General features: G+C 37.3%; 1 protein-coding gene across 3 annotated transcripts in view; it reads left to right on the top strand.

Moving 5' to 3' along the window:
* Window positions 1–12,807, top strand: part of LOC108232275 (CUB and sushi domain-containing protein 3) — a 291,392-nt gene that overhangs the window by 153,509 nt on the left and 125,076 nt on the right. For all 3 annotated transcript variants that reach the window (XM_017409915.3, XM_017409916.3, XM_017409917.3), the window contains exons 33-37: window positions 459–554; window positions 932–1,135; window positions 9,375–9,499; window positions 9,623–9,719; window positions 10,656–10,760. In XM_017409915.3, coding sequence (XP_017265404.1) covers window positions 459–554; window positions 932–1,135; window positions 9,375–9,499; window positions 9,623–9,719; window positions 10,656–10,760 — 627 coding nt within the window. The remainder of the gene's footprint in view (window positions 1–458; window positions 555–931; window positions 1,136–9,374; window positions 9,500–9,622; window positions 9,720–10,655; window positions 10,761–12,807) is intronic.

Here is a 12,807-nt window from a genome sequence, read left to right as displayed (position 1 = left end):
TAAAGACCAGAAAAATGTTGTTACATCCTGATTAGTAAAAACCCTAGAACTGAAAGTGTGTGGGCTTTCTTTTTCTCATGACTGTACACTCGTAAAATTTCCAAAAGGAAAACAACAACAGCTTTTTTAATGTTTGTCTTACACTACTTGTTAAAAAGCAACAATATGTAAATCATAAAATAAATTCAATTTGTTATTCCCAGCCCTTAACTCTGGGAATATTTTATTTATCAGGTCAGACTGTAAATTTAATAAATCTCACTGGAAATAACAAATTAACATAAACTTTGTGAATAAATTCTTTTTTTTTTCTCCTCATCAATTTGGTCAAAAAGAACACTTATGTATTTGGTTAATTATGTCTTGTTTTTTCATGTGGCTTTGTTTATATCCCCAAATTTACATTTGTAAATTGCATATTTTAAAAACAGTCTTTATAATGTTGCCATTTTTTTCAGGCGAGACTCTCCCCTTGAGTTCAGGAAACAAAATAACACTTAAGTTTACCACAAATGGAACTGAAACGGCCAAAGGATTTCATTTTGTTTACCAAGGTAAGGCTGATATTATTTATTTATTTATTTATTTTTAAAAATTCCAAATATACAGACTTGTTTGATGCTCTGGGTGCATTTAGCCTTTCAGATACTTTAGCCTTGTATCATCACATAATGGCTGTGCAGCAGAGTGCCAATTGATGAGGCTGGGCATGACTTAACAGAGCAGAATGATGTGAAGTCAAAGAGCCTGTCCTGGCACAGCAGATGAGAGTGCCTAATAATGTGGTTGAAGATTCACAAGGGCTTTCTGTATCATTCTGCCTCCTTTGTCTTGCCATCTCTTCTTATCCCTGTTGCCTGTCTGCCTAACCCACCCACCTCTCGTTGGCTTTCTTTCTTTCATTCTAAATACCTCCCCTCTTTATCCCTAGCTGTACCTCGGACAAGTGCCACTCAGTGTAGCTCAGTCCCTGAGCCCCGATTTGGGAAGCGGATAGGGAATGACTTTGGCATCGGCATGGTGGTACTGTTTGAATGCAATCCAGGCTACACGCTGCACGGCTCCAATACCATCAGGTGCGAGGCCGTGCCCAACGCACTGGCCCAGTGGAATGGCACCGTGCCCACGTGTGTTGGTAAGCATCCTCATTCTCCAAACCTTGCTGCACCCCACTGCTTGCACTCAGGCACACAGTTTGAGAAAGGTGGAGCAGGTGCACAGAAATAGTTGGTGGTTTGTTTGTTTTTTTTCTATGCTTTACCTTGTCATTATTTTTCTGAATGTCTGTCACCCACTGCAAGGTAGCTCCTGTTTCTGGCCTTGATAGCTCAGACAAAGAAAAAGAGTGGTACAAACAAATCAACAAAGTGCCAGATAAATTTCCTACATAGACAGCGGGCAAGAGATGATTGTTACTTTATTGGGTTAGGTCGAGCACAAAGTTGTGAATATTTTTTTTCCCTTTTTATTCTCAAACATGTAATGATGGCCCGAGTATTTCAAAAGGTACGTCGTTGTGGCAGTTAAATTGTCATTTATTTTTTATACTTTTTTTGCTGCATGTAGGCAGCCTAGATAAGTGTCAGAGGCTTCCAAAATCTTTCATTCTCAGCTCAGCTTTCAAGTTCTGATGGTTATTGATTTAAAGCATAAAAAGCTCCTCGCATAAAAGTAATAGTTTGTATAAATTTAGAAAATTGATTCAAATCTCAAAGTGACACTATCACAATGCTTTCTTTGTGAGATAATAAAATTACTGCCAGAAAAATCAAGCTTTTCACAGCTGACTTTATCAACAAAGTATAACCTGCTCAGATTGTACCCTTCTTTGCACCTATTGCGAAAACAAACAAGCATGGGCAATCATGGCCAAAAATGAATAATTATTCATAGCGTGGATATTAACCTCATGCCTTCCCATACTAATAGAAATTTGAATAATTATGAAGCTATCTTTTGCAGTTCAGAACATCAGCTCTGTTACAAAAGTAATTTATATTATATTGCCACTCTACTTGTCAATAAACGTTGACATACTGCAGTGTTAGTTAATGCTTTACTGCATATACAGTACTTCAGAAGGTAAAGTCAGCTTTGATTTAGTCTTTATGACTAGAAAGAGAGGCATTGTGAAAGTGACAAATCTACACAGAATGATCACCAGAATCTGCAGTGCTCCTCACCCTTACTGAGCTTCATAAAGAATTTACAGTTATTGCTCAGCTGTGGTTGGCAACGTGCTGAGGTGGTTAGTGCTGTTGCCTAAGAAGCAAGGTCTCTGGTTTGAATCTCGACTGGGGTATTTTCTGTGTGGGGTTTGTGTGTCTTATATCAGTGCATGTGAGAGTTTTCCCCAGGTACTCTGGCTTCCTTCTGCTGCACCAAAAACATGCATGTAAGGTTAATTGGTGATTCTAAATTAGCTGTAGGAGTGGGTGTGGACATGTGTGTTGTTTGCCATATTTAGGCCCGAGGGACCCTGATGAGAATAAAACAAGTCTGGAAAATAATTTAATATACAATGAAATTAACAACAGGAAACTGGTGTTCAGGCATGTATTGTATACCTGACTGGTTTCAAAATACCGGTAGCCTTTTAGTTAAATATTGTACACACTTTGAACCTCCTGTTGTGCTTTTAGTGTGAACACGAAGGTATTAGTAGTTAAGCTGCCTTCACACTAAATGATGACTCCACTACACTCTTAATGACCTACATGACTTATTAAAATATGATGGATTGTGGCAACTTTAGAAAATGACCTTCAGTGTGATGCTGCTATCCTCTTAGCATTCACCAAATATGTTTTCGCCTGCTATCTTCCACATTCCTGAGACTCTCTCCTTCCTCCATTTATATATATATAATAACAGAATTGAGTGTTCATGCTGTGACTACAGTTACCAAAAAGGCACATGTAGGCACAGGTTTTCTGATAGTCCAGATTTTTTAGCAGTATAATTCATGACTTAAATAGATGTGTTTTTAATATTCTTGTGTTGTGAGATCTGAGGCTATTCAGGAAACATCTGGGGCTGAAACCCTGAATGTCCAGGTCTAATGACACTAATTGTTTCAGTCTTGCTGTGGAGAAGGAAACACCATTTGGCACCATGAAAGGATGCAAGTGAAGGGGTTTTCTGTGCAGAACCTCAACCACATCTACCCTTCTTCATCCCCTATTTAGCAAACTGACCATGATGACAACAGATGCTTCTTGCTTTGCATCCAAAAGGCAAATGAAGGATGGCTGAGCTTGGCGCAGTATTTATTAGTGCGTGGGGAACATTAATCGTCGCAGCTGCATTGTGAAAGCATTGCAATAACTTACTTGCTACACTGACAGCACGGTGTGGGTGTGTTGGGATTGTTGCCTAGACATAAAGCCAGCGTGGCTACTCCTGCTTTAAATTTTTAACAACCACGCCACGCCAGTTTGGAAAGTTCACACCAGTTGTCATGAATACATTGCCACAACGTAATGTGAATTCAATTTAATTCAATTCAGTTTACTTATATAGCGATAATTCACAACAAAAGTAATTTTAGAGCGCTGTACAAAAACATTCACATACATTATAAAACGTCAAATAGTAGAAGTTGTCTATCTAAAGAAGCCAGCAGATTGTTGATTCTTCACTTCGTCACAACTTCCTATCCTGAGCAGCATGGAGGCGATGATGGAAAAGAATGACTCTATTTTAATAGGAGGAACCTCCAGCAGAACCAGACTCAGGATGAAGAGCCATCTGCCTCGGCCAGCTGGGATTTGAGAGGGCAGGAAAGACAAACACAGAATGATTTGTCCAGGTGTATTTTCTATGGGAGGACAAACACAAACACAGGTTAATGTTAGCAATAATAATAATAAATACAAACACGGAGCATAGAGTGAACCCACTGCATTCGTAGTATATACCTGAAAACTTTGCCAAGGCTGATGTTCTGATTCTTTTTTTTATATTGTAAGGGAGTTCATCTTCCAGTATGAAGGAGGCATAACTAGTAGTGTTTAAGTAGGTAGTGTTACAGAAAATTCTATTTCCTAGTTTTTCTCATGGGTGAAGACCAGTTTTGTTTCATTAAAAATATGTAAAATTCAAATCCACTGCAAGTTAGACCTATTTTAAACCTCAGCAGAAAATAAAATAAACTAATGGTCCAGCATCTCCAGAATGACTGCATCACCTGCTTGTCTGTGTAAAGTAAAGACCACTTAAGAGATCTGTATCTCTTTGTACACGGTTGTTTGGCCAGCAAACCTTAAGCTATGTACGCGTGAACATGTCTCTATGTAGATGAATACACAGTACCTTCATCCAGAAGAACCCATTTTCACTCTGCACACTGTTACCCAAAGGATGTGCACTGAGAAGGACATGCTCTCAGCCTTGAAGACACGCACATACCTGTTTTGGGAAAAAGAAAGGCAAAACCTATAGAAATGGAGCCTTGCGCCAGTGAGCAAATAATCCAGGACTGTAAGTGCAAGAGATTTCAATTGAGGCTTTGTCTGAGTTTCCGGCTTAGCAGTAAGGGAATAACCATGATACGTACAGTCTAATTTAAACACAGTGATTTTTATTTCCAGATCGAATCTGGCTGCGGTATCTCCCTCAGTGACAGTGTACTCATTCAGAATAATAGATATAGTTTTACAGAAGCTTGAGGGAAAATAAACACTATGTTAAATTACTCAAGTGCTCTTTACGGGATGTGACAGCATAAGATACAGTTTTGGAAGATGGATTTCTATTTTCTCAGCCTGCTGTGATGGACCTGTCTAGCCATCCAACACTGGTTTGCTTTAAATCTTATTAATACAAAACAGTTAAATGAAGGTTTTGTAGGTGAGTTTGCATGGCGTTTTGTGCTATACAATTAGCCTCATCTGAGTGGATGCATAATATTCAGATGTCATTTTCGAAAGAGCAGATGACTTGAATTCGTAAGTGATTCTGTTAAATATCAAAGCGTTTGACTGTATGTACTTTAAAAGGGAGCTCCTTTATAAATAGTGAGGCTTATCTACTGTCAGGTAATAAGTTAGGTTTCTGCTTTCATCGCCATTAGATTGTGTAAGCCAGTTATAACTCAACAGATACTCCTTTATTAAACTTTACAATTTTTTTTGATTTCTCATAAACTAAATGAATGGCATCACCATCTCACTGACATTCCACATCGTTTCTGACTAGAAAATAAAAATCCTCCATGTCCAGTATTATATAAGCCCACAGACTGCTATGATTCATGCTCAGTATGCCCACACCGTGGAACTCACAGTTGGCTTAAACACTTGTTCAAAGGTGTCAACAAGTAAACAGTGTCGCACCATGCTTGTTTTTAAACCATAAGAGTCTTGTTTTGAAAGAGCCTCCCAAGACCAATTAAAGTGTCTCGGTCTGGGGGAGCACAGTAAGGCCAGGCCGGAGTGCTGCTCATGAGGGTTCGCTGTGTTAGGAAGCTTAGTAAAGTTTCCAGAATGGAAGTGGAAATTACTACCAGTTTGACTAATAGTGCCTATATTCAATGGATTTTATTCTCTCTAAAAAAGTTAGATTTAAATGTTCATTGTTTCAACTCAAAAATAGCACTGCATATAGATTTTTATATACTTTTTAAAATCCATAACTAAGAACATTTTTTTCTACATCCAATACCAATTAATCTCTTAGCTGTTGGAAAGACAGAGACAGTATAGAATATAAATGCTGTGTGTATTGGGAAATGCAAATGTTTGCTCTACATTTATCTTACTGTGAGTCGCTAAGTTAATAGAAGATGAACTGCTGACTATAAGGCATATACTTAAGGTACAAAACTCTTAATAAAATAAAGAAAAATGAACCAAAGGGCACAACAAAGGTTGTTAATAGGTAGTTCAAATTATATTTCTCCAAAGTGAGATTGTCCCTAGAGCTATCTACATCTGATATTAATTTTTCATAACATTTCCACAGAAACCCCATTTTAAAAGACCCAAACTATTGCTTAAGGACTCAAATCCTAATGATCAGTAATGACTTTTAAAGGCCAAATATTAAAAGTTTCAAACATTTAGTTGACCTTTAGTTGACTTGTCAACCTTGTCCCATATATTAGTCGCCATAAGCCTCTCCAAGCAGCCGCCTTTCTAACTGATGGCCACAAAAATCAAACAAAATGTAAAGCCCGATAGTCAGGGATTTTCAGGAGATTGTTTCCTTAGTTTCACATTATTAAATGAAAGGTCACTTATATTGGAAAACTTTGCAGGAGAACAGCTTGTTGGGGTTTTTTAAGGGGCAAATCAAAATCTCATCTTGTGTAGGAAACTTGCAAATGACCACATAAACAAGGTTATTGATTTTGGAACCAAGTCTTGCTGACTCACAAAATCAAAACATAAGGCATTTGGACAGAAAAGGTTGCAGAAAGTCTTTGAAAGAACAACTTTCCATCTACCAAGTGAGGGATTTGAGTGATTGGAGAACATTTAAGCTGAAGAGGGAATAATCAGTTCAACTTAATTTCAATAAAATGACAAAGAAAATGTTAAAACCTCTGTAAATAAATATAAAAAAAAAAAAAATGAAACTTGAAAATAAGATGTCGTCAGATATTTTGCATGTTGTCTAGTTTACAAGGAGTTGCTAAAGTTAAATATAAATAATTACTTCATAACAGACAGAAACCTTTGGAAATCAATTTCTACCAGTGGGAAATAAAAGTCAAATGGTAAGTCCATAATAAAAGTTTCAAAGTCATTATTACGAATGTGAAAATCATTAATATGAGTTTCAATATGATTATTATAAGTTTCAAAGTAATAATTATAAGAAACAAAGTAATAATTATGACTTTGAAATTCATAGTAATCACATTCAAAATCATAATTATGGTTTTTAAACCTATAATTATGAGATGCGAAGAGATAATTATGAGTTTCAAAGTCGTTATTATGACTTTGAAACTCATAATTATGACATACCATTTGACAATTTCTTTTTTTTCCATTAGTGAAAATGGGCTTACATAAATTAGTAAAATATAGGCATCGGTTCTCACTTTAAATATATGTATTATGAAATCAATTAAGTCACTGTCTAATGTACAGTTTAAATATAAAATCTTATTAGATTGATGAATTTGTAGAATTATATTGCGTGTGTGAAGACACATTATGTGCATATTTTTGATGTTTTGTATGTTGATAATTAAAATTGCTGTGAATTTGCTGCATTCATTGGTGCTAAAAATGAGCTCATGTTTGAGTTTTTCAGGCTTTTCTGCCTCTGATTTCTGACATATGTGCCTATCACACAGTTAGATGGATGACAAGCAGTCACATCTTTATGATTGCCGTGTTTTCTAATCAGACTTGACAAGAACTGTTCACACACAAATGAGCCAAAAGAAATTGGTCCACACTGAGCACTTAACATTTAAAACAGTTTTTTTTTACCTGTTCAAATAAGGATTGAAGTGTTTTTAGCTTATGCGTTTACACTCTTTGTATTTGGCACTTTTTGTAACAGTACGCAGGCAGGTTCAGTGTCCTCTCTAAGAAAGTACGATCATCTCTATCATCAACGTTTTACATAACCTTCAGCATTGCAAATTGGTACCATTTAATAATTACGAAGAATCAGCAGGACATAATTTATCAGAAAGTTACTGACACTGACAGTCAGGTCACCTGTCATGTTATTGAATTTAAACCTTTCTGCATCTCCAAGAAACCTAAAAGTAACATCCACAGAAAGAGGCATTTGTACTGGAGTACTTTAGATATTCATTGATCTCCATTTTTCATTTGCAGAGCAGTCTATAAAACAATTGCATAAGCTGGTTTTCTTCAGCTGTGATTTCAGAGTTGATAAAATTCAGCACTGAATCGTCTACACAAGACAAAGCTGTGCAGAAGAGGTTCATGCTGCGGTGGTGGTGATATGAAAGTGCGACTTCTCCACTGTGATTGCTTTGAGATCCAGCACAAAAAGTCATTTTCTCTTTTGTGTCACTCAGAAGGATAAGAACAAAGTAGACTCTGTGGCTTCACACTCCAAGCATCTCTTTGCAGGAAGGAAGGCGAATATAGATTATATTAAGTAAATACTGTAAGTTAGAACTTGTGATTAGTTGATGGGTATAAATATTTCTCTGCCTTTGTCGGAAACTGTAATTGTTTCACTTTCAGTGTCTTGTGTCTCAGTGCATTTCCTTATGGCTGGCAGTTGTTAAAAACTATGATTATTGTAGACCTGAACAGGGTAAACCTTTGTCCTTCACAAAAAGAGTCTGCTTGTTGATTGTAAGAACCCTTTTCCCCCACTCTGCTGTCGGTTGCCTTGGAGTGACACTCATGGTTATGATCCCACACTGTTTGAATACAAATACTCTTTAACCTATAAGGGATGAATGAACCTGTCTGTATGAAAGATACAGCAGTTTTCCTATCTGTCATTAAAAAAGTCTCAGTAATGTGCTTTAAAAATAGATTTTATATGGCTTTGTTTTGAAGTCTATTGTATATGTCATTATTGTTTAAAAAATATGCCATGGTCTGACAGATTTTTTTTTTTTTATTCCAGCTGATGTCGGCAGAACATTGAAAAGAAAAGACAGAAACACAGAGATGTCTGTATTAACCAGCACCACTGCTGTCTGTTACAACTGAAAGGAAGAGCAGTTTGTTCTGTGTTTCGCTGAGCTCAAAAACCCAAAGGATTCTGAGCTATACAGCTCCCCTAACACAACCCTTAATGAACCAAGAGTGGAGCCAGACTCGGCAGCTCTTTAGACCAAATACAAGGACAATTGGCACCTGTCTGATAAGCAGTTAAGAAATTGCAGCTGCTGTTGCCACTCTTATTATTTAGCTTTTCCACTCCTGCTCAAATGTCACTGTGCCAAACATTGTCAGCGGCTTTGGATCTGAGAAGCTTAATAGGTGAAAAAATAAAAGTTTATTTGAAGCCCTGGTGGAGATAGGGAGCGCATGGAAAAGCTTCAGCAATTGGAAAAAAAAGTCATTTGTTTGGGCTATAAAAGGTAAAATTACACACCAGGGTTTAACTGTTTATTTCTGTGCAGAGCAAGAGATAACTGAGTGCTAAAAGCTGCCAGTGGTGCCAAGTATTAAATCATAGTGACACTGTGTTAATCTACCATTGTCAGGTCAGACTTTATCAGAGAACTCTGATGTTTGCTTTAAGTTTAGGTCTGGATCATGGAGGGATATTAGACTTGCTTGTTCAAATTGGTCATTTATAAGGGGTGAATGCCTGACTGTGATGCCTTTCCAGTTCTTAGCGTTTGTTCAACACTGTACTTTCTTTTCTTAATTTTTCTTTTCACACCCCCCCCTCAACATTTTGTCCTTGTCCAGTTCCCTGTGGCGGGGTGTTAACTGAGCGCAGAGGCACAATCCTTTCTCCTGGATACCCTGAACCATACTCAAACTATCTGAACTGTGCTTGGAGAATCTCTGTCCCAGAAGGAGCTGGCATACAAGTGAGAACATCATGTTTGATCGAATAAGAGAATTTTTTTTTTTTTTTAATTCATCATGTGCATATAGGTCAGTTATCAAATTATTTTGGTTTTATGAGTGCATTAAGGCTTTTCTTCTTTCAGATTCAAGTTGTGACCTTTGCCACAGAGCACAACTGGGATTCACTGGATTTTTTTGATGGGGTTGACGCCAATGCTCCGAGGCTTGGTAGCTACTCAGGTAAATCTGATCTAACTGTATTTGAGTTGTCGGCTCCCACTTGAATTTCAATCAGACGTCACGAGGATCCAGCAGCAGACAGATGGGATGATGGGGCTGATGACATTTGCCATGTCCTTTGAGAAGGCTGAGTAAAACTCAGTTTGAGAAGTCAGAGAAAGAAAGAAAAAATCTTCCTTGTTCCTCACACAATGCTCCAGTCTTTGCAGTAGATATTTTCATTATGTAAGCCCCGTTTCAGTCAGAAAATGTTTTTAAAATATAGCATTGCCATAAGGCTCACATTAATGAAAATGGTGCACATGCCACACGGTAACCAACAAGAAACAAGCAATCTCATTATTTTAGATGCAAAATCCTAATATGAGAAGGACTGGTGCAGTGTAATGACTTTTGCCACAATATCAGTTTTATGAGATGAGCTGTCAGAAATTTCAAGAGGTGAATATTTCATTTTAGAACAAAGCTCTTTGAATAGTAAAACAGGTCCTCAGGACACATCCAGCTGTGTGGAGCACAAATACGGTGTGAAAAGGTTAAAGCTTTTTAAACGGATGGAAATCAGTTTTACCTCCAGCTAAACTGATAAAAGATTATTATGATTATACTGCATGTCAAAATCTCTTTGCAAATGTCCAAAGACAAACATCTTGATTAGAAAAAACAAATATTTCTGACCTGACTGTTGCCACACATTTAGAGTGAAGGTTGTGTATGTTTTGGATCCTAAATTGAAATTCATGAGACTGAGGTTCTGAAGAAGGGCTATTTCAAAGCATGTTTAAGAAAACAGTAAAAAGAGAAGGAGGTACATCAAGTCCAACTATTGTTATTGTGGTAATAATGTGAAGTAATAATGTCATGCATGTGTGTTGTACATAATCTAAAATGTAGGCTTGACATGGACTGAACTACATTGTCTGTTGTATAATACAGGTACAACAATTCCCCAACTGCTAAACAGTACATCCAACAACCTGCACTTGACCTTCCAGTCTGACATCAGTGTGTCTGCTGCTGGTTTCCACTTGGAGTACACAGGTATGAGAGATGGCATGTCCGCCTGCCAGTCACTTTGTCTTTGTCCATCTGCCAGGGGCTTCCAGCTGCTGCTCAGGGATAAAAGAAAGAAAGAGGAGCAGCTGGTCTGGAAAGCACAGTTGGTCCTAGAAATAGATTTTTATATGTGGGGTATGAGAGGGATTGTGTTTTACTTTTCCTCTTATTATCTTTTAATTTCCAGTCATGATATCTGCATCTTTCACAGCCTAGCTTTATAATCCCTAGTGCTTTCATGCTTTTTTTTAATATTTCTCCTTTAATTTCAAGTTACTGGACCCACGTTCATTTTTATTTATTTTAAGGCCTGAATTTGCTCGTCTCTCAGTGGGTTATTCACTTAGAGGCTTATTTGTTGAGGAACATGCTTAACATTTATTGTGCCCCAACGTTTGAAGAGTGTGGCTGGCCCCTGTGGAATGACTAATTTAGTAAGCCCTCCCAGTCAAAAAAAAAATAGGTGCAAATGAGAACAGGAGTAATTCTTAATAAAACAGTCCACTGTTATTGACATACGAGGCACATTTCTTCCCTTTTGCGGATTTGTCTCAGGTGTATTTGAAGTCTGTATTTTCTCCGTCTGCTTCCAACATTCATCTTCTTGCATGCTTGTTGCTCACCAACTCAATTTATAGCTGTGCCCAACTTATGAACAAGAATTGTGGCAAGGGAAAAAGTCATAACATGAAAAATAAGACTAGCGGGGATTTGATGTTCATAATGTAATCAAAGTGTAATTAAAATGAGAGGTTTTGAACAGCAAAGACACGGAGCTAGTATTATAACAGTTCAGTGAGCACAACAGTCGATCTTACTCTCACCTAATAGTCAAATCACAATAAATTCATTGCTATTCTAAAGAAACTTTGTTATCAAAGCATTTGCTCTTGCTGTCAGTTGTGAAAGACCACCATTGTCATCAAACTGTTGAAAACAACTTTATAGTTTGTCTATACTGCAATTTTTTTTTTTTTGGCTTGGATCCACTCTGTAGCTCACTGTCTCTCCTCCTACCAGCAGCACCAACTGCTGAGATTCACCTCAGTGCCATCAGTCTCAGTCAGCTATCTGTGTCTGTCTTACACTTTGCAAGTGCCGCCTTTGTAAAGTATGTGAAAGTCAGTCCATGAATCTTCAGAAAACTTTTCTCTACTTTCTTGATGCTAGTCATCATTATTTTCTCACATCTCACAAAAGATTTGTTTGTGTGATCAAGACATGTTTGTTCCCACTAAAAGGAGAGATGACTAAAATTTACTAAGTATTTGAGCTTGTCACAGTTAGTTTTAGTGTAATTATTTGGTGTCCAAGAATAGGACAAATCGAGTGTTATACAGTGCCTATAAAAAGTATTCATGCCCTTGAATGTTTTATGCTTTTATTCCTGTTGTAAATTATTCACGATCAATAGAAATAGGTCTTTCTGACAAAATAAAGTTTCACAAAAAACTTCTTCATTGACAAAGTGAAATTAAATTTCTACAGAGTAATACTAATTAAATAAACATATGTAATGTAAAATAAGTGATTGCACAAATATTCACCCCCTTTAAAGTGACCAGCCTAATACAACTCAGAGAAAAGATTATTGAAAAGTACAATTCAGCGGATGGATACAAAATAATTTCCAAGGTCCTAAACATCTCCAGGAGTTCTGTTAAATCCATCAACAAGAAATGGAAGGAATATGGGACATGCGTAAATCTGTCAAGAGCAGGCCGTCCTCACAAACTGACTGACCATGAAGGAGGAGTATAGTAAGAGAGGCCACCACGACATCTGAGAGCACTCTGAAGGAGGTGAGAGACTGAGCTACAACAGCTGTTGCCAAGGTTCTTCACCAGTCTGAGCTTTATAGGAAAGTGGCAGAGAGAAAGGCACTGTTGAAGAAAACTCAGATTAATTGTCAACTAGGGCTGGCTGCTGAGAAGCCCTTTTCTTCCGTTTGGCAAACTGTAAAACATCCATACATTTTATAGGCACTATGTGATTTTCAGCATTTTGTGAAGACATTTTGATGCTTATATAT

This window comes from Kryptolebias marmoratus, linkage group LG16, assembly GCF_001649575.2.
Source record: "Kryptolebias marmoratus isolate JLee-2015 linkage group LG16, ASM164957v2, whole genome shotgun sequence".
Lineage (NCBI taxonomy): Eukaryota > Metazoa > Chordata > Actinopteri > Cyprinodontiformes > Rivulidae > Kryptolebias > Kryptolebias marmoratus.
Note: the sequence above shows the minus strand (reverse complement) of the source record. Positions and strands in the feature narration are given on the sequence as shown.